Source organism: Pelecanus crispus, chromosome 1 (assembly GCF_030463565.1).
Source record: "Pelecanus crispus isolate bPelCri1 chromosome 1, bPelCri1.pri, whole genome shotgun sequence".
NCBI lineage: Eukaryota > Metazoa > Chordata > Aves > Pelecaniformes > Pelecanidae > Pelecanus > Pelecanus crispus.
This window is the reverse complement of record NC_134643.1, coordinates 54,333,898-54,355,994: the sequence shown is the minus strand read 5'-3', so window position 1 is coordinate 54,355,994 and position 22,097 is coordinate 54,333,898. Positions and strand designations below refer to the sequence as shown.

General features: G+C 36.2%; 1 protein-coding gene across 3 annotated transcripts in view; it reads left to right on the top strand.

Moving 5' to 3' along the window:
- ANKS1B (ankyrin repeat and sterile alpha motif domain containing 1B) overlaps nt 1–22,097 on the top strand; it is a 446,177-nt gene that overhangs the window by 62,328 nt on the left and 361,752 nt on the right. For all 3 annotated transcript variants that reach the window (XM_075728083.1, XM_075728082.1, XM_075728085.1), the window contains exons 4-7: nt 485–781; nt 8,580–8,655; nt 10,912–11,013; nt 19,453–19,563. In XM_075728083.1, coding sequence (XP_075584198.1) covers nt 485–781; nt 8,580–8,655; nt 10,912–11,013; nt 19,453–19,563 — 586 coding nt within the window. The remainder of the gene's footprint in view (nt 1–484; nt 782–8,579; nt 8,656–10,911; nt 11,014–19,452; nt 19,564–22,097) is intronic.

Here is a 22,097-nt window from a genome sequence, read left to right as displayed (position 1 = left end):
ATATATGAAACTAGCCTTGTGCCTGATACATTCTCATTACACAGTTTTTCTCTGTAATTTCACTACTCTAATAACAAATTGCTACGATTTTAAACCAGTTATACTGAGAAGAGAGACTTAAGATAAGTGTCAGAGTATTTCTAAGAGAGAGTCTCAACTATGATTTCAGGAACAGTTGAATCAAGAAGGGTTACATATTTCAGCTTATGAACAACAAGGGGTTTTGGGGCATGTTGTTAAAAATGGATTGGGAACAACATGGACACATAGAGACCTGAGCTGCTTGAGATTACAGAGCTGATGTATTAATGTATTATTAGTAAAATTTTAGTGAAATCATTCTGAAGCATTTAACATACATTAGCATATATTATATTGCAAACCCTGCCTGTGTACTGATCTCATGGAGGCAATTTATAGAAGCCGAGCAGTTCTATTGTGTGATTAAACATGAATTTCTGAAGCTTTTGTTTTGTTTTAACAGAACAATGAAAATGAAACAGCACTGCATTGTGCAGCTCAGTATGGTCATTCGGAAGTAGTTGCTGTTCTGTTAGAAGAGCTAACAGACCCTACAATAAGGAACAACAAACTAGAAACACCTCTGGATCTGGCAGCACTTTATGGACGTCTGCGTGTTGTAAAAATGATCATCAAAGCATATCCAAACCTGATGAACTGTAATACAAGAAAACACACTCCTTTGCATCTTGCTGCACGTAATGGCCACAAAGCTGTTGTACAGGTGCTTCTGGAGTCTGGAATGGATGTCAGCTGCCAAGTTAGTGTGTAATTTCTTTCTTCCCTTCTTCCTTTCCTCCTTTCTTCCTTTCTTACCTTACTTAGTTTTATCATTAGAATATGATTCAAATGAAATAATTTCTTACATTTTTTCTTTTAAAATACACTTGCATTTACTTTGTTAGAAATGCTGAAAGTTGATATATAATATTTATTTTTTACAACCCAAATGATGTGTTCAAAGGGAAAACTCAAGAAAGATATGTATCTTCAAAGCTGAGTGTATATTTTAATGTTGTCTTGAGGCATGTAGATGCACAGATCATATCAACTGTTCATGTAGGTGTATATATCTTTTTACAACATTGGCTTTAATGATACTATGCTGACTTGCTAAAGCTATGGCCCTTAATAGTCATAGCAATCTGAAGCAATGTTTGACTGAGAACTCATTTTCCCAGGGTTATCCTGTTCCAAACCCAAGTTACTAAATAATAATAATTTTGATTTTCTGCTGTTCTAAACACTTGTCATATAAATCTAAAAGAAAAATCTATAGCAATACACTATTGCAGCTACTGACTCCAACCTGTTAGCTGTTTGGTGCTCCTAGTTCTATGCACAGTAAATTATAATGGTGTAAAAGGGGTAACTTTAAATAAAAGAGACATAGATGGGAACAGATACAAGGTACAGCAGCAGTAAATTTTATGTCCAATTCATTGTAGTGGAAAGTGTCCAAGCCTTTTAACTACAGAGGACCTAATTCTGTTATGTGTGAAGTCTTGTCTCAGTCTTATGATCTCTCTTGATTTGATTGATGGCACTGTATTTGAGTTTAAAGTGTATTTTATCTTCAAATTTAAAGTAGCTTTCTTGCTGTCTGAGTATACATAAACTGCTTCAAATTAAGCTTAGTTCCAGCTTTATATCTATTTCAGACAAACCAACCAAGCAAACATAATTACATGTATTTTAGAGTCACATCCAAGCATTCTTTACCAATAGGTGATTTGATAAATCTTGTGAACTTTGCCTAAACTTTGGCTAAGTATTATAACCATTTTAAGCTTTAATCAAACACCTTTGTACACATAATTCCCTTTTATATAGAAAGATTGCACCTGGATTCCATGCACTTTTTTTATTTCTGGATTCTTCCATCAAGGTCATGTTTTTAAAATTTTGAGGAAAAGAATGTGAAATGGGAAAGAAATGATAGAGTAAAAAAAACAACAAAGCAAACCAGAAAATATTAACATATTTTAAGATTAACAATGGATATTCTCAAATGCCTTCAAAATGAAAATGTAGTAAAATTGTTTTGCTACTTTTATTAGCTCTAGTATCTTTTGAGTTAGCATTGTTACTGCCTTCAAACTATTTCAAACAGAAGCAGTTTGTTTTGGGTTTTTTTTTTGTGGTTTGCTTACTTGTGTATTTGCCTACCATTATGCTTCCAATTTAATTTGCTTTTCATTTTATTTATTAGAAAATTATATACTTGCAAGGGTTAATACAAGCAGCTCTTTTCTTTCAGCTATCCTTTACTATTACTACATCTTCAGTAATTTAGAAAAGTTCAATGCTAAAGCAACACATAACAGAACCCTTGAATACATGTTTCTGAATGTATAATTTCTCTTCTATCTCTAGCAAGTGAGTGAGGAAAAAGTTAGAAAGAAACTGAACTGATACCTGAATTGATGCTTAAGAAATAGAATAATTGAAGAAAAATAGTCTCTGTCATGGCAACTTACAAACTGATGGTTTACATGAAGGTTGAATATTACGCAATGCTTTTATGAAATGTGTTCTTCCTCTTATGTAATCTAGACAATTTTAGCACTAGTGTGAATCCTCCTAAGCCATTTCTATCTATAGTTATACCAAAAGTTTTTCGCTGGTCTTTAAAAGATATAGTGGCTGCAAATTTTGTACAATCTTCTTTTAAGAAATGAGAGATTCTTTTAGCAGTGGTGACCTGTTTGCCTACTACACTAAAATTCTAGGACTTTTTTTCTTTTTTTTTAAATTCTAATTCACTTTAAGTAATTTATATTCTTATTTTTCTTAGTTATTCAAAGGCAGGGGGGATTAATTTATTTTATTTTATTTTATTTTATTTAGTTTTATTTTATTTTATTTTTTGCACTGGGTAATCTTGTTTCTTCTGTGTTTGTCCTACTTGCCATAAGGAAATAGAATTTATTTATTTTCTCACCGGTATACATAGTCTCCATCAATATGTTCCTTTTCATTCAGCATATTAGCATATTGGCAAGTTGGCTCTGTACATATTGTTAACTTATTACTTCTATAACCTCTGAAAAATTCTTTGTTGATGATTACTGGCAGCTTATTAAACTGAGCAGAGCATACAATATCAGCCTGTTACTTAAAACTGAACTCAGCTCTTTTAATAATAATTAAATTGCTCTGCATCACTGATTGGGAAAGAACAATATACAAAGTATAATCCTATGTGGTAAATAAAATTGTACACATTCATACACGTTAAATAAATTCTGCTTATCAGCAGTAAAGAGCTCTCAGAATGTTGAGAGACAATTATAGAAGTAGCCTATCTGCTATCACTCTGTAATTGTAAATATTTATTTGTTTAAATGGGAAGTTTACTTTAGCCATGTTATCTTTCTCTTCTGCACTCCCTGAGCACTTTTAATCATAGCAAATATTTGGACTAATAATAGAGAGCATTTAATTTTTTGATTTAATTAATCACACATTTTATTCATTTCCCAGGTCTATCCAATATCCTTCAATCTGAAATTATTTAGAAGTGGGCAATACAAATCTGCTTCATCTCTTTTTGCTTTGAAGTTTTCATTTAAATTGAAACATATGAAAAATACACAGGTTTTGGGTGAGTGATAGATTTTGGGCCCTCAGTAAAATAAGATACTGCACAATTCAGTGTGTTTCATGTAAACAGTAATTTTATAATTGTAAATACCTTAAAAACTTGGCCCCTTCTGCTTATCCAACTTTTATCTATCCCTATTTGCCTTCCCTGTCTGTTCCAGTAATGATGGCCATGTCCATTGCTTATCACTGCAGTTCTTCTGCAAAGAGCTATGCCCTTCCTTTTTGCTGTCACCATGTATGGAGGATATTCCGGGAATCAATTTGCAAAGCTACCATTCCATCCTTCAGATTATGTCTGAAATCCATATCAAAACCTCAGTAAACTGCCTATGAATAAGGACTAGACAAGTGACCTAATTACAAACTCTTGCATATTTACATGGTTAAAAAAATCTCGAATTAATAAAACACTTGATGCTTTTATGTGAGCCTGCAAATTGTACAAGAAGTTGATTTGTATAGCCTGGTGTTCCTGCTGACAATGTCCTTCTATCCTTGCTTGCATTGTGTGTCCAGCTGGGACATTGTACCTGTATTTAGCTGTAAGCTGCTTGGGGCAGGGACTGTTTTATATGCTTAGCACAGTTTGTGCTATAGTTCTTTATATTTGATATACAGAAAACTTATGCTATGAAATCAGTATATAATCCATTGATGCAAACTCAAGCAGACTTTATCTCACTGTGTTAATGAAAAAATGCCAGCATTTTTTTGCATTAAAAATCACTGTAGAAGAATTTCCAGATATAATGGTAGTGTTCACTTTGCCAGAAAAATATGATCTAAGGCAATGAAAGCTTCAGGAGGTAAAGCAGTGAATATTGTCTATATATCTTAAGTTTGCTTGCTGTAGTAGAGACAAGAGTATATTAGCACATAGGTACACCATTATAAGTGAAAAAGATCTACCTAAAAACTCTAGCACATCTTAAAAAATATATAGAAATTATTTGCAACTACATTTTTTAATCCTTCCAATTTGAGTAACATGCTTTATTACACCAGAAAAACACCCTCAACATTATTTCTATCTTCAAGTAATAGTCCCTGTATACATTTACAAAGAGATATATATCTACTCAACCAGTCCTCTGAGTTTCTCTTGGCCCTGTTCATCCTGAGGCATAACATTTTCCCTGGGTTGAAATGGAGTTTGGTAACTGAACTCTCTGGTAACAAGGACATTTCTGCCTTCTGGACAGTTTTTGGGTCGAAGGATTTGATTCACTCATTAGTTATTCACTATTACCATGAAATCCTGCCTAGAGTTTTTAAGATTTACGTCAGCATTCATCTTCGTGATATCTCATGCAGGGTTACACGTCTGCATCTTACAAATGTGCTTTCAATCTCCATATTCCCAGACTGATTTTCTTTCAGTTTCAAGGTAATGTTTCCCCTATTGCTCAGAAAATCACCTGTATAGTGGAGAGATCAGTCTGCTGTTTATATGGTGTGCCTTTCAAATTCCTCTCCCAAACAGACTGTTTGTAATATATATATCATTTCTGGGATATGGCATTCATTAGCATTGTCAGATAGCTTGGACTTGTAAAGCAAAGAGTGCCCCAGAATTCAGGGCAGTGCAGAATGCCTGTAAAGCATTTCAGGATCACTTTTAGGTATGACAGAAAATATCACGGTAGAACAGACCAAGAAGCGAGAAAGTATAAAATGAAAAAACAGGCATTTGACTTTGGATTCCTCTCCCAACACTATGAATTACGTATGTAGGTGCCTTAAGTTTCTCTACTCCCTTTATGCATAGCAGAGCTTTGGTTCATTGTTACAGAACTATCTTCTGACTCTCAAGTTGCCCCCTGATAGATTTGTTTGCCTTAGACATCTGCAGGAAATTTCCTCTTCTCATGTTAGTTTTCATTCCATTTCTTATGAGAAGTATGCTTTCATCAAGGAAAATACTGCTTGCCTTTTCTCCAGTGAGGAATTTTGATCAATGGAAAGGACTGCTGCCAGTTCTGACAATTATAGTATCAGGATCTTTTCCACCTCTTAACTGAGGAGTCTGAGGATAGATCCTCTCCCTTGTCTTCAAAGCTGTTGATTCAGCATGCCGGAACATTAATCTTTCTCAGTCTCAGATCATGGCACAGCAATGGATTCTAGATAGCTGTTGTCACTAAAGTATGTCCATCTTTTGCATTAAAAAAGGTTCCTTATTAATACAGAATGATCTCCACAGTTTTAGTCAAGGTGCAGCTGCTTCCCATCTCTGCAGTTCATCCTCAGTTTAGTCCTCAGTAGGACTAAAATTAATGCTCAGGCCTCCTATAACATTTGAACCCCTGTGGATTTCATTGTTAGTGTATACATTACTAATTATTATCCCTGGCAAACTCACAGAATGGTTGAGGTTGGAAGGTAACTCTGGAGGTCATCTGGTCCAACCCCCTTGTTTAAGCAGGGTCACCTAGAACAGGTTGCCCAGGTCCGTGTCCAGATGGGTTTTGAATATCTCCAAGGACTGAGACTCAACAACCTTCCTGGGCAACCTGTACCAGGGCTCAGTCGCCTGCAGCAAATAATGTTTCCTTATGTTCAAACAGAACCTCCTGTGTTTCAGGTTTTCCTCATTACCTCTTCTGTCACTGGACACCACCGTGTGGCTCAGTCTTCTTTACACCCTCCCTGCAGATATTTGTACACATTGATGATATCCCCCGTGAGTCTTCTCTTGTCTTGGCTAAACAGTCCCAGCTCTCTTAGCCTTTCCTCACAGGAGTGGTGTTCCAGTGTCTTAATCATCTTAATGACTCTCTCCTGTAGTTCCGTATCTTGTACTGGGGAGCCCAGAACTGGACAGAGTACTCCAGGTGTGGCCTCCCCAGTGATGAATAGAAGGGAAGATCACCTCCCTTGACCTGGTGGCAACACTCCTCCTAGTGCAGCCCAGGATACTGTTAGCTTTTTTGCTGCAAGGACACATTGCTGGCACATGTTCAAATATGACAGAATATGTTCAACTATAGTGAATGTTCAAATGTGAGAGAGACATTCTTTTCTCAAAACAGTGAGTGATCAGTTGTGAGTGAGCCCCTATTTTGGTGTTCTTCTCTGGCAGGTTATGGTACCAAACTTGCCTCATTGTGGCTTTTGAATTTCACCACCTGTGTTTCCAAAGTCAAATATTTTGGAAGTCAAAACTGTACTTCACATCCTTGATAACAGGGAGCATTATGTTAATAGTACCAGGTCCACCCAATAGTCTTGAGATTTATCCATGTCAGTAAGTGACCAATCCAAAGGAAATGCCATATCCACACAAATACCAAAAAGGCTAATAGGCCGTGTCAAAGCCTTTTTCAAGATTGCTGATGTCAAGCCTTTTTCAGTAATCAGACCTATAGCTATCAGTGACTTTTCTGAGAACTGTTTTCATTCCCAGAAATTCCTGACCTGCACCTTAAGCTCTGCGTGTTCCTTTGTGGTTGCCCTATGTCATTGCAGAGTTATCTAGTGTTAAAGTCAATTGCAGTTACTGGAAAACTCCTGTAGATACCTCATCCTGAAACCATCTCTAAGTAAATCTGAATATTTAGTCTTCTTGTTCAGAGTAAGTCTGTGGATGTTCATCTGGATTGCTTCTGAAAACGGAAAGATTAGAAATTATTTTGAGATACATATTTCATATGTGTATTCTCTTACTGACTTCCTTCTCCTCTCCATTATACTGTTAGTATACCTGATGTGCTGGATGTAAGTGACATTGGGCATGCTCTACTTTATATGTCCATGTACTGAGTATGAAGAAAGACAAAAAGTGAGTGTACCTATTATGGACATAACAGAGTTTTCAGGCTTAATTGGTAGGACATATACACGTACTGTGTGCTCACATCCCATCTCAGGATCTCTGATTACTTCTAAATATCCTGTCATTGCATTGCTGTATCACTGGTGCATTCTGATACAGCTAATAAATAATTAATCACTATTTCATTTCAGAGTTAATTTTTTTGTTTAAGTCTTTCCACCATAGCAAGCACGACAATGGTGCATTTGGATAAAATATAGAAAAAACAAATTCAAGCAATAAAACCTTTAACATTTGCCCACAAATAAAAAAGACTCAAAATCTAACTTACTATCAAAAAAAGGGAGATGAGACAGAGATTCAGTGAGATCTAGTAGTGCTTTAACTAGTGCTAATGCTATTGTATGGAAAGGCATTCTGTTCAGATTTTTCGGTAACAGTCAGCAGTATAAAATACTAAGAAAAGTAGCTTGTTAAGAAAGGTAGTTTGTTTTTCAGTACTGTAAATTTTATTTGAGCAAAAGTCTGTTCATAAAGAATTTTGTGTCACAGAAATCTGCAAAATCAGGTTCACAGACATCTAAGGTAGAATTTAAATGATCTAAACATAGAAATCTAATGCTATGGAGGTGCCTTAGATTATCCAAGACATCTGTAGGGGGGACATATGATGCAGATCAAATATGAGCATCAACTGGAACATCAGCTGGAGGCCAGGTGGGATATCCTAGGGCATCCCTCACTGTGCAACTGAATTGACTTTCTACTGTGTGATCCAGTTTCAGAGTAAAACACCTAAGTGTAGATGTCCACATGTAAACTGGCTGACTCTGCTGAACAGCTATGTTCCACTGATGGTATCGACTAGATTTTCACTGGCTAGAATAGGAGTTTAGAAATTTTACACAAATGCAGGCTTGTTAATTGGGAGTTGTATTACATCCCTACTATATTTTCTTATATAGTTATTAATTTTTATAGTAGAACTGACAGCATTTTTGTTGTTATCTTGAATAATAATAAAAAAATTATGGTAGTATTTGTTCTTGCGCATTCAATGTTTTTTCATGTGTAGATAAAATAGAGGGGAAAAAATACTTCTTTTCTAAATGTATTCTTTTCAAAAGGATTCAATGTTATTTTAATTTGCATTTCACAATATTTTTTCTTCTAGACAGAAAAAGGGAGTGCACTACATGAAGCAGCCCTTTTTGGGAAGGTGGAGGTAGTACGTATTTTGCTTGAAACAGGTAAATCTAATTTACAGGAAACACTGAACAAATATCCTTAATATTCCTAATCTGGTGTATGCTGCCTCAAGTTTTGGTTATACAAATTACAGTTATCTTTCTCAGCCTTTGCAAATCTAATCACATGTAACTCTCTTTAAAACAGTGTTCTTTTAGAATAAGAAATTACTATACAGAGAACAAAAGGAATGTTTTCACTAAGACTCAGAAATTCCATATATGAGTCAGTGTATGCCACTGTATTCTGAGAATAAATGTACTCTGAGAACAAAATGGGTACATAAAGTTTTGTTATTCATTCTGAAAGACAGCCAAGAATATTCTTCGATCTAGAGGCCAGAAGACTCATGTTCGCATTTATTTCCTTCACTCAGCTGTTCCTAACAAATACACCATCCTGCTTGGTCCTGCATTTCCTGAATAAACTTTGAGTGCCTGTGAAGACAGGGGAAGGCACTGTGTCTTCGAGAATTGCATTTGTCCTGAAAGGACAGGAGAGCAGGGATATAGAGTCCCAACAAACCCGTCTACTACATAATAAGAGTTTCAGAATTGTTGCAGGTGAATTACTCATCTAACCAGCTGTCTTCTCAGCTAAATGAGAAGACCAATGAAAATGCAAACAGCTAGAAATTACTTCTCTGAGATATGTGAACTTCCATTACACTAAGGGATCTCATTGATCTTTATTATCAGTGCTTGTGGGGGTTATATCTTGCAAAAGAAGGTATGTCTTACTCACAGCTTCTCATCTGAATCTCAGCTAGTGCATACCTGATCTGAGATCTGTTTTCAGAAAAAAAGGTCCTCCCAAGATGCTTTCCTGTTTGGATTAATAAGACGGAGGCAGAAAGGGATCTTCACCTTCACTAAAAGGTAGAGCCTTTTTGTATTATTTCACCTAAAAGAGGAAGGACTGGAGAACATCACACAAACATAGGAAGCCTTTAGACCTCAGATAAAGAATACCTCTTACAGATCAGTACACATTATAGCCTCTGCCAGAGTACAGGTGTACAAGACTGGAATAGAATCTTCACTGTGAATTCCTTCAACACCAAATGCTCTGCACTTCAGCAACACTCCCCACCTTCTGCCTTTTTTGTCTAACAATCCCCTTTTCTCTACTTCTGCTTCAAAAAAGACTCAGAAGATTTTATAAGTAGCTACTGCAAACGAAAGGTGTAAGTTGGTGTCTCTGGCCTCTGAAAATCAGCTGCCACTGCTAATTAGCCCAGCAATATTTTGGCTTTATTTTCAGTGAGAAAACAAGTATCTCTTTCTCACAAAACAAACTAGGAAACTCTCCATCATGTCAGGAAATTGCAAGAAATGCAGCATTTTCGGGTGAGTTGAGAAATCCTTCCATGCTTCTAGAGTGTCCTTATAAACCCTGCTTCCTCTGATTTCCTCTATCCAGTGTCCCAAGAAGAATCTCATTCCTTATGACCTTTCATGCCTTTACTTTTTATGAAAGTACATCTAAACTAAAAAAAAAAAAACAACTTCAGTCTTCCACCATAAGGCAAACATTTCCAAAGTAGCCCCTACAAGACAAAGGTGGAGAGTCATGCAGTATCATGTACCACAGGTCCTCTGAGATCTATCCAGGATAAGCCTCAAACTTATTTATGGTTACGTTCACAGTTTGAGCCAAATAATTACTATGTCATCAGTCTGAACAGTCTGTGAGGAAATGCCCTGGCTATTCACACAGCCCTTATATTACATACATATGGGTATTTCAGTCTACTCAGAGCATGAATTTCAAACATGTCGCCATGAAGTACAAAACTTTTAAGGTTAATAACTTTTTCAGTATTGCTCCCAAAACACATACTGGTACTATGGACTAGAAAATCCCCAATGAATCAGAGCAGCCGGGGAGAATTAGAATCCAGGAATGTAGGAAAAACATTCAGAGAAGTTCTTGATTTTATAAAATATTATTTTCAGGATGTCTGTTTCTTAGGAACAGTCTGTTAAAATAATCCCAAGTTTGGTTTAAGAAGCTTACTTTATAGCCCCTTGAGTTACAGAAACATAGAAACAATCCATGTCAGCATGTGAATTTTAGGCTACTCAAGCTTTAAACAGAAATGGATGCTGTACTTTAACTATAACACAGCTGTTAATCTGCTCCAGTTGTAAAACCGCTTGCATTCAATTTGCCAGATAATTGAGTCTGATATGCCACATTTATAATCAGTAGTACTTGGGGTTAAAAATTCCACCACAGATCTTTTTCTTTTTCAGGAATTGATACCAACATAAAGGACAGTTTGGGTAGAACAGTTTTAGATATTCTTAAAGAACATCCATCTCAGCAGTCACTCCAAATTGCAGCTCTACTTCAAGGTAAGTCATATTCAGTTATACATTTGTTAGAGACAAATCTGAATAGTATGGAGGAATATTGAGTTATATAATAATTTCTACTCTTTAAATATTTCATTATGCAGAAGAGTAGTCTTTTGAATTAAAAAGAAAATTCTTGTTTGCTAGATTCACAAAACTAAGTGGTTGAATATCTGAATTTCAGAGTAAACCCTTTCTTTTTTTCTGACAATAGACAGTAGCATGGTGTGCCACTCATAGTTACTCTTTGTACATTCTTCATTACAAAATAACGTATTATTTCACTGCAGTTCCATTAAATTGTGATGGTAATCTACAATTGAAATGCTTGATTTGTTCATAAATACAACTGTGACTGAAAGATGATGACAAATTTTCAAAACATTTTACTACATTTTCCTCATTTTCCTTAAATTTCAAAAAAAATAAATCAGGCATTAACTCTTGTCATTATAGCAGAAATAATATAATATTGTTGTACATATGTTTGTTCTCATTCCTCATCTTATTTCCATGGTGTAAGACTGATGGAACTCCATTGTTTACATCAATTTTTTACTCTAGAAGATGGCAGTAAAGTGATGAAACATGAGCTAGTGCATAGTGCTAAACATCATTCCTTCTCTTCTGTGGAATTTGTTCCCTGCATTTTCAGATTAGTCTTTCATTAACTGTGTTTGACAGAGGAGTTCCCTGTAGGTATCAATGCTGCATCTCCACCTGTGTTGATTATTCCCATCTTTAAATAGACCATTTTAATCAGTTCAGTGTTGGTTCTATGTATGAACTAGCTCATGCTTCAGTCTCCTGCATAACTGTATTTCATAAGAACACTTCCTAGAGAAAATGAGGTCATGTGGCTACACTGTGTCCTTCAGGTTTTCTTTTCTGAATAACTTCTAAACTTGTTAGCCAGCTTCAGTAAAGTTTTCCAGTGAGATAATGGACCGAAGATGCAAAGCTCCTTTAAGTATAATGAAAATTTTGCAGGCTGGAGGAGAGGTATTCTCTTAAGGAGCAGATTCATCTTATAGCTGAACTGAATTAACAGCTTGCCCTGAGGTCCCCCTCTCTCCCTCCTTCCTATTTTCTTTTTCCCTTTCCCCCATTCCCCCCTTTCCTCTTCCCCTACTTCCAGCTACACAGTTCCCTTCCATAATCCCTGCTTACAGGAGATTGCAAAGTGATCCAATTCAGTTCATGAAACAGTACTATGTAAAATATATAATTTATTATATTACCTATATTTGATAGTACGTAACAATAATAAAAAATAAGATATAATTATATGAATATGCATTTGTTTGTTTTAATGAACTTGCCTCCTGTGTGATTCAGGTCCCAGAGTTAGGTCTGTCCCAGGTAACTGGCAGAAATGTGCATTCAAAAAGTGGGGAGGAAAATATGGGTGAGGGAAATAGGACTTCCCCCTATCAGTGGGAGGGAGTTCCTAATTTGACTCAGACTGTATGGAGAAACTTCACATTTTATGTCCTCATTCAGCTTCAGTGTGAACATAGCACTATGTAGAGGAAAAGAGGGTTAATGTCATACTGAAACTTCTTCAGTAGCAAGAAAAGGGTCAGTCAGAGCTTCCACTTTCTTAGACATCCAAATCAATCATCCTTCAGATATTAATCTAAGATTCATTATAATGTCCCATCACCAACTAAACTATTTTTCATTTTAGTATCTCTTCATTTTTCCATTTTCTTCTTAGTGTGATAACCCTGCAGTCTCAGCCCCACTGATAAACAAAGTTTCTTCAAAGTACCCTTGCTCTATGAAAAATAGAGCATCCCAAACCCCTCTCAAGGGTTTGTCATGTTGATGGATCAGTATCTGCCCTTAATGTTTACCACAAAAAAGAAATACATCAATTTCAAGGCTTTTTGGTGCTTTGACATGCAATCTTTTTCACGTGTGCCTTGAAAATATAAAGACGACTGCTTAGTAGTTTCAGCTCATATTAGTATGACGAAACTGTGCTTGTAACAAGCAGCTGTTTGTTTTTGCTCTGTCTGCCTTATAGTCAGAAGTGATGTGCAAGGATGAAAAATGTTTACAAAGATGCCATTCTGAGTCTTAAGAAAACCTGAGGACTCCGTTCAGAACTCCCCTGTGGAACCCACTGAGATTCTTTTTCATCAGCAAAGGGTTCACTGAAGCTTTAATCATCAATGATAAAGTTTGAACGGTGAGCTGAAGTTGAAAGATAAAATCAGGAGTGGCAGGATTCAGTACTAGCACTGCTGATGATACAGTAGACCTACCCTCCTCTAAAAAGTCAGTTGAGTATACTCTTCACTGAATTGTGGGCATTTATCCTGTTGTAGCTGAAAAATCAGTGAAGCACTGGGATTTTGGGAAACCTGAATGTACTGTAACTGAGATCGATTTCAGTGGGTAATGCATTCCATGCAAAGAAAGGGCAATTGCTGAGAGTTAGTGGCTTCCAAATACATTCCTCTTAAAGCTCCTGTCTTCAGATGATTGTCTAGAGAAGCTTGCATGTCTCCTTCACATAGACTTATAGGAAAAAGAAATCAAATTAATGGCATCAGACCATAATCTGACCAGATTTTCTAAGTTTCTTCCTAATTTTTTTCTTTATGCAGACACAATGGCATTGAACTGATTCTTTCACCTTGTTGCCAGGATAGAGTAAGATTTATCACCTAGCATTCTTATTTTTACCATTTCCCCCTTGCATTGTTATGATTGTTGCTGTACAGTTTATAGTATTAACATAGTATAATATTTGTCCCTGCCACAAGACATTAGCTTTCAAAATATAAAACAAGGGCTGAAAGATGCATATAAACAGACTGGCAGAAACGGACAGGGAAATAAGGTGACTGGTATTACTGGTGGTCCTGATAGGTAGTGTTCTGTCCTATATGCAGACGGGTAACAGAGTTGTAAGAAAAGTTTTGAAAGAAAATGAGTTGAGTTTGAGGATATTTATGAGAAACTTCTTTGAAGGAGGAGAAAGTAATTTATGTCTTTAGAAGCAGTTCATGGAGGCAGTAATACTTAAATCCATTCGGCTGACATACAGCACTGGCAGCCTCCAGAATTTAAGAACTGTGGGTAGAAATTTCTATTGGTGTTCTCCCTTTTTTTAAGAACATTTACAAAACTACTTTTTACAGATTATAGGTTAAAAAGAAACAAAACCTTTTGCCAGTGAGGTTTTAGAAGTGATCCTAGTGTTTTTGTGATATTTACTCTACATCTTTTCTCATTATCCTGAGAAAATAGTAATTGAAGTTTCTGCAAAAATATTTTTTTTGCGTTTGCAAAGTCTGCCATCTTTTTGGAGATTTTGGCTCATTATCTGATAGAGGGAAAATAAATAACAAAATCACTTTAAAGAGCAATGTGAAAAAAGCTATATTATACACCACCTGAATGATTTTTTACTGACTGTTAATTATAGGTGCAATTATTAGAAATAACAGTTCAAGTTTTAATTCTTCATCATTCATATATGTCCCATCATTTTCTGTATCTTGCTCAGGTCTGAGTTGCACTGAACTCAATTAAAAATACTTATTACAGTTTAGATTCTTTATGTGGTAATGAAGAAATAGCTGTTTAGGCATTACGTACTCAAAGAGCAGAGAATTAGAATACTGTGCCAAGTAAGGCCAGTCTACTGGATGCATTTCATGGGTGTAGTCAAACAACAGCATTCAGTGCTGAAGCAGTTAACAGTATTAGCACTTAAGGCTTTATAATTAGGTATTGAAGATAAAAGGGATGTTGCCAAGGCTAGTAGGCCTAAAATTAAACAGACCAGCTGTGTTTTAGTTTTAGCACATGTGAACGTGACGCAGGTGCATGCTATACCATCTTTTAACTCTTTCTCCACAGCCCACTATGCTCTCTATTAGAATCTTGCTCTTTTACTATTTCTGGAAGCAGAATTCTTGTTATTATGAAAAAAAGGAGATAGTAGATAAACAGATGAAAAATGACATGAGCTCTGGGAAGGCACAATAAGCTCTGCTGCATAGACAGTATGAAGGGAGATGTAATGGAAAGCTGCTTAAGAACCTAACATTGTTTATACATGTTACCAAATTATTCATAAATGGAAAATGCATAAGCAACTGCAGAACCAGGACTCTTTTCTTCTCCCCTCTGCTTAAATAGCTTTGGTGTCATTAGCACAGGCTTTCTATTGTTTATTCTCACTCTCTCTTTCTCTCCCTCTCTTTCTGTGGACAAGTAGATCTTCCATTCCCTTGAGTGCAGGAGGCCAGCCTCACTGGAAGGATGGAATAAGTTTCCAGTCAAGAATTTCATTACAGCTGTGTGGGATGAAAAGAATCCCCCTTTTCATTGGTTTTTTTTTTTTTTTCTGCGGACTTCTCAGCTCCTTTTATAGGCTATTGTGTAAAAGCTGTAGAGTATTAACTAAGTTTATGAATTAATTTAACTTCTGTTGTTTTGGAGACTGAAAGTTTAGCTGTACCCTTACCTGTCTCAGGATCATAGCAGTACTTCAGTGCTTGTTTCTGTTTATCTTCCCTGAACACATGCACAAAAAGTCTCCTTATGTTCCGATAACTTAAACATCTACTGATTTCAGGTTTCTCTGGGATTAAGTCAAACTTGAGTCATTCAGAATTGTCCTCTGAAATTTAGGAGACTGAAGTCAGCCCAGCCTCTGTCTCAGCTCAAGTCTGTCATCTTAGCACACCTGAAGGTAGCGGTTACCAGTCGGTTTTCTGTAACCGTTGCTTCTGTAAAGAGAAGAGGAATTGGGTCATGAAGCCTCAGGTGGGCTCCTTCCCAGGTGAGCAAGTGAGCTGTTTTGGGACAAGCTTTTAGAGAGCTCATGGGCTGGGGCAGGACTCAATGGAGCTGCAGGATCCTCAGCCAGATGCTGGCAGAGCCCTGGGGAGGGCAGAGGGTTCTCTGCTGCCCTTCAAGAAGGCATGGAGTGAAGGAGGAGTAAGGATCCCCCTACAGGGACGTGGGCTGTGGAGGGGAGTGGTTTCTAAGCCAGTTTTATTCTTCTGATCTATTTACTTGGAGAGTCTTCTGTTTGAAAAGGTGAGTGTTCAGATTTTTATTCTAATCAAATATGGCTTTTTTAGAATTTAAAAAGCATTTTTGTCTCTTTAGGGGAGGTCACTCTAGGGAGAAACTATGTGAATCCACCCCATGGCATGGCTGAAGTAGGCTCTCAAAACACAAGGGAAAGGAGCTCATACTTCATTTTAAAATAAAAAAAAAAAAAAAAAATTGGGGGTGTGTTTTTTTCCATTAAAAGAAAAAGTAAAAAGTTCTCTGAGGCTAGTGTAGCCATTAACTTTAAAAGCCAAGGTTTATAAATAAAGCAAAAATCTTGACCCTTGCATGTCACTGAGGAATTAGGACCCAGAGGAGCTGAAGTTAAAGCAAGCTGTGCTGTAGAGCCTGAGCTTTTACTGCCCCTGGAAGCTCAGCTGCAGCTGAGCTGGGTCATGTTCTCTTCATGGCTGACCTTCCTGGCTCTGGCCTCTCTGCAGAGACACAGCTGTGTTTCCCTGCTTACATGTTAATGCTTTCCCTTCTGCTTGGCTTTGGCCTAACTGGTGTTACAGAAACTGAGAAAGCTGGAGTTCCAGCAGTTTGAACTCTCTGGTGCTTGTTACCTTCTTAAGTTCATATTCCCCACTGCTTTTATTTCCACTGCTGTGTGACCACTTTTATGCTATTACTTTTTGTGCACATGGCCCTATTTAGATTGAGTGGGGCTATGTTAAAATCAGATAACTGTAAAAAAGAATGCTACTAAGCAGGCAAAGTTTTTGAGATTGTTAGTGTTAATCCTCACTGAACTATAATCTGCCATTTTGAGTCAACAGAAGTAAAATACTCCATTCTTCCCAAAGCAGTACAGTGAGGAAACATCTCTGAAGTGTGTATTAACATATGCTTCCTTCACCTGTTACATGCTAGTCATGCCAGCTGTCTTTCAAAAATGGAACAGGATGACAGTAAGCTAGTGAAGGAAGTGTTGTGAATCTGACAGGTCGTGTCCCAAACAGCCTTTACTCTCTGCTATCATAAGAATGACAGGCTTTTCTCTAAACAGTGTAGGACCACAGCTGGGGAAACTGTTCTGGTCATTAAGTGGTATAATTGACTAAGCTTGGCTTTGTTCTGAATTATGGTTTGGGTTTTTTTTTTTTTTTGGAGGAAAGTGATAGAATCCAGAGCAGTCTCTCAAGTACACCCTAGTCAGAGCAGATGATGGTAACAGTATGATCTTGTTCAGTAAGTTCGGGCAGGCTTTGAAGATGCATTTCTAGCCAGCTGCAGGTGAATAGAATTTGGTTGCTGGTGAAATCATCCACTGCTTGTGTGTGATTTGTCTTTGGCTCTTGATGTAGATCACCTGTTTTGTGTCTGTTTCTTTGATAATATTGTAGGTAAGTATAGTTTTACCTAGACTATAAGCATCTCACAACTGAGTCCATGTCTGTATTTGTCTTGTACCTATCCAGTAGAATTTTCAACAGTATTAAACCAAGTTAGGAGTAGAAGTCCCACAGAAGTCCAAAGTTTTAGAGGGTACACTCTTACAAGGATAGCACACTGTTGGCCTGTTCTAAACCTCTACACCATAATTTGTGCTGAGCCTTTTGTAGAGGTTTTCTGGAAGGAACTCTGCCATTTTTAAAGTAAGTATTTATGACACTTATGTTGAACTTGGGATTTCCTCCTCAGAACTAGCCTTCAGCAGGTAAGTGCATTGGTCTGAAAGTGGGGCCTGACAAAGAATAAAAATAGAGTGTTATTTTAAAACCACAGTCTTATATGAATATTGGACAGCAAGATTAAAGTCCTTCACAATCTCCCTTGCATTTCCTTTCCTAATAATATCTGTATTGATCCAATAATTTTAACACTCCCACCATTTTAGGTTTGCTTTTGGACAGTTGCACAATTATCAAGCACATTTTTTCAGGCATAAATTCCTTTTTTCCTTTTATTTTTCTTTGGATCTAGATTCCTTTTTATTTCTCCTCCATCTTGCATGTTAACTTGACAAATAATACAGCTGACAGAGCTGGAAAACATTCCAGAGCATTTTGTCATGCCACTCGTTTTCTCATGGTCTCTTACAGCTCATCTTTGCTTCTTTGCTTTCAGCACTACACAAAAAATAGAAGTGCCCATTTTCATATGAAGAAACGGATGACAGATTATCCAGGGGACCATTGCCAGCCATCAAACTTAATATATGACATTTTCAAATCATACATTCTTTTAAAAAAAAAAAAAAACAACAGCCTGCAAAGCATTCTGAAACTGCATGCTGTTCTCTGCCATTTCCAATTTCATTTTCTCAGATGTCTATTTTATCACAGATTGTATTTGGGTTTTGGGATATGTTATTTAATCAAGAATAACAGCAAGCTAAACAAGTGTGTTGTAGACTGTAGAAATTAAATCAGGGAGATTTCATTTCCCAGAAACTCTTTAGTCCTTCAGTGTGATATTGATGAAAGCAGTTATTGTAGTTTGCTTTTGTGTGTGTTGCAACATGGACTGTTGTGGTTACTATGTGGCATCAGAAAGAACTTGTTTAAGCCACTTCAGAAAATCAAGAAAATGCAGATGTAGAATAACTGCCCGAACTGTGAACCAGTGACTCTACTGGGGAAAAAAGCACCACTATTTCATCAATTAATTTCTAATTTATTATTTAATATTTGTCCTACAATAACATTCCTTAAGGTCTTGGTGTTCCATTGAGCTAGCCTGTGTACAAAAGCACATGAAAATCATGTATATATTTACACAAAAATAATAGTAATGAAATAGAAGTTTAGCATGCTTATTGTTTCATGTTGTTCTGTTTTTATAAACATCATCATGAAGGTGGGACAAGGGAAGTTTTAACGAGGAAAAGCACAGAAATTTTAGAACACTGCTTTTTAGACTGCTAGTTTTAAATAAATATTTGAGATTGCATTCTTTTTTCTCATGTACTGTCTCTGTGCTGCAAGCAGAATATGTGGTTTTCTTAACAGTATCAATGTATCTACTTATTGTGAACATCCGGAATATTTTGACTAAAAACTCTTAACTAATTTAGAATAAAAGAACACTCTTTCAGCAGTAATAATGTAATGGAACAGTTACATAGATATTTCAAGGAGACACAAAACCCACAGGGTTAGTTGCAACTCATTGCTCCTACAATGAGATTTCTGTAACAGTTTCAGCAGACTGAAGAACTGGCCATTATAGTGTTATATAATACTTCCAATAAATTATTATCTTGCAGCAGTGTTTATGAATAATTACAAGGTTGTAACATGAAAAATTGGAAAGGCTTTAATGAAAAATGAAGTAGCAAATATACTTTTGATTGGAATAATAACCTCCTTAATTCAGGAGTTTAAGTGTATGTGTATCTTTAAATTGCAGAATATATGGAAACAGGAAATGCAAGTATTTCAGAGGAACGCCCACTGGAATGCGCAGAACATCAGTCTTGCATTTTGTCCCCAGAAGTTCCTCCGTCTCCAAAGGCTAAAAGTAAATACATCTACTCTGTGAATACAGAAGCTGTACTGAACTTCTCTTTAATATTAAAAGTTATATTGCTAACACATTCATACAAACATACAAAATGAAAGAGAGAAATTAAGAAAGTTGTTGATATTGAGAAGTTTTTTCCACCATGAATTACCTATCTTGACTATATACACTGTAATCCGTGTCATATAGGAAAGCAAAGAACTGTATGCTCAGAAAGAACAAGTCGTTGATGGATTACAATGTATGACATTATTTAATCTTAAATCTTCTTAATTTATCTGACCATACTCATTTCATAACCAAGTAAAACTAAAGGATACTAGATATGTCAAAATACTCTGCAGGCATTGTTCACATTCAAGTTAAAGATTGCATTTACTTTATCTTTCCCAGTATCTCTTCCAGTTGTGTTACATTTGGATGCCTCTTTCAACGGTCACATGTACTGCTCTTCCATTCATCTTCTAACATATTTTTCATATACTGTGACTATCGCTATTGTGTGCACATGCTTTCATCTTATGTTCTGATTCACCCTTTACGCACCACAGCTGCTTAAATAGGGCATTTCCTGAGTGTGGTGTTGTCCTGTTCTTCCATGAAAATCATCCTCTTGTAGAACCAAACCTGACTTCTGCTTCTGTAATCATCCAAAGTAAATGTAACTGACTGCTGGCAAATCACTAAGCCTCTCTTCTTTGTTTTTGTTGTGTGGAGTTTGTTTGGTTTTGTTTTTTGGTTGGTGTGTGTTTTGGGGTGGGGTTTTTCTGTTTTTTTGGGGGTTTTTTTGGTTTTTTTTAAAACACCTTTACAGGGAGAGTTTTCATTCATGAGAAAACTAAGCTTATTGCTGAATGCCAGATTATGATCTTCATGGTGATAGCAAACAAATGCTCTAGTTCCATTCATGTTTCCCACTGGGGTACTTAACAGACATATGGTGTATGAAGATAAATAGTTCCTTTGAGATTAGTAGAATCATGAAGTCAACTACCCTATGCAATAGAAATGTCTGTTCTGAAATTAAGTAGTAAATATTTTTAAAATATGTTTTACTTCTTAACAATAAGGTCATGATCTCACATTCCTTGTTTCCACTTTCAAGGTATAAATACTATAAAATGTGCTAGCTGGCTTTTGCTTGTCTATTGTGTAATCTGATTCTAAAGGAAAGGAATTGTACTTGATTGTGCTTCCCATCCATCTGTCTACCATTCTCTGACAATCTAATTTCAAATAATTTAAACCAAATTTGGAAGAGGGATAACAGTATCGATTACCTTTCTGTGACTTTCATGAAAATAGGTAGCTAGATAGAAGAGAGAGACCTTAATTAGTACCTGCACTGAAAGAAATAGGCAAAATTTGTGTTTTATGTATTCGTTCTGGCAGCAATCAGCCAGCCAGTTAGTAGTATGCACTTACTCACAGGTCAGTCAGCACCCTTGCAGTTCCAGTTTTGTCACACAGAATTAATTCTTGTCCAGTAAGAAATATTGCCAGCTATATGTGGGAGAACATGGGACTGGGGACATGAACATAATTATGTAGGAAACAGTAGTCCTGTTTCTTTTTAGGGCACTGTATCATCATTTTAGAATAGTTCTTAATATTTAGGTAGTTTACTTCCAATTTTTATTAGTATTATAATATTAATATGGAATAATTTCAATTTTCTAATTAAAAAGGCAGCATATAAATAAACCTGATTATATAAATTGTTTCATTTACAAGTTTTGTGCAAAGTTACCATTGACTAAGAGTAACAGGAGTTTTGAATGCAAAATTTCTGTTACTTAGGTATTAAAAGGCAATTAGATACTTTTAATTAACAACTGTTCTTGGCTCTGAAAATTTCAGTCATAACTGGCTGCATTGTAATTTAAAAAATATTTTAGAATATTTATGTTTACCTAGCATAACAAACAGTGACTATGAAGAAAAATGACACAAAAAGAGCTCTAGACCAAGCAGATACAATCTTATCCAGGGCTGCTTTAGTTACGTGAATGTACATATGTGTGTTGTATGTATGCTGAGCTTAATATACTTACTCTGTTTTTCCTTTTCAGCATTTTATTCCCAAAGGTGGAGTAAAATGGAATTATCTCTGTTTTTTATCAAGTCTAAGGAGTGTAGTTTCCAACACCATGACTCTAGTAAACCTTGTAAAGAAAAGGGGTTTCTTATTTGCCCCTGGAAAAACTTGGCTTTCACTCACATTTTCATTGCTATTACTGAAGGTAGCTGTGTAACACATGCAATAGATTATCAGAACCTAATGCAGTTGTTCATAACAACTAAAAAGTAGCTTTTTACTCTGTGGAGGTCTTGCTGCTGCCAGTGGGCTATATGCAGAAAAGTTAGCACTCAACGTGATTCTAATACTTATTACTACTAGTAGTTGTAATAGTGGCCCTCAGTATAGACATATAAAGCCCATTGTCTTACTATGTTGGTAGATTTCTTAACTAAAGATATCTGATAAATTAAGGAGAAAACATGAAACACAATGCAGAATGCACTAAACA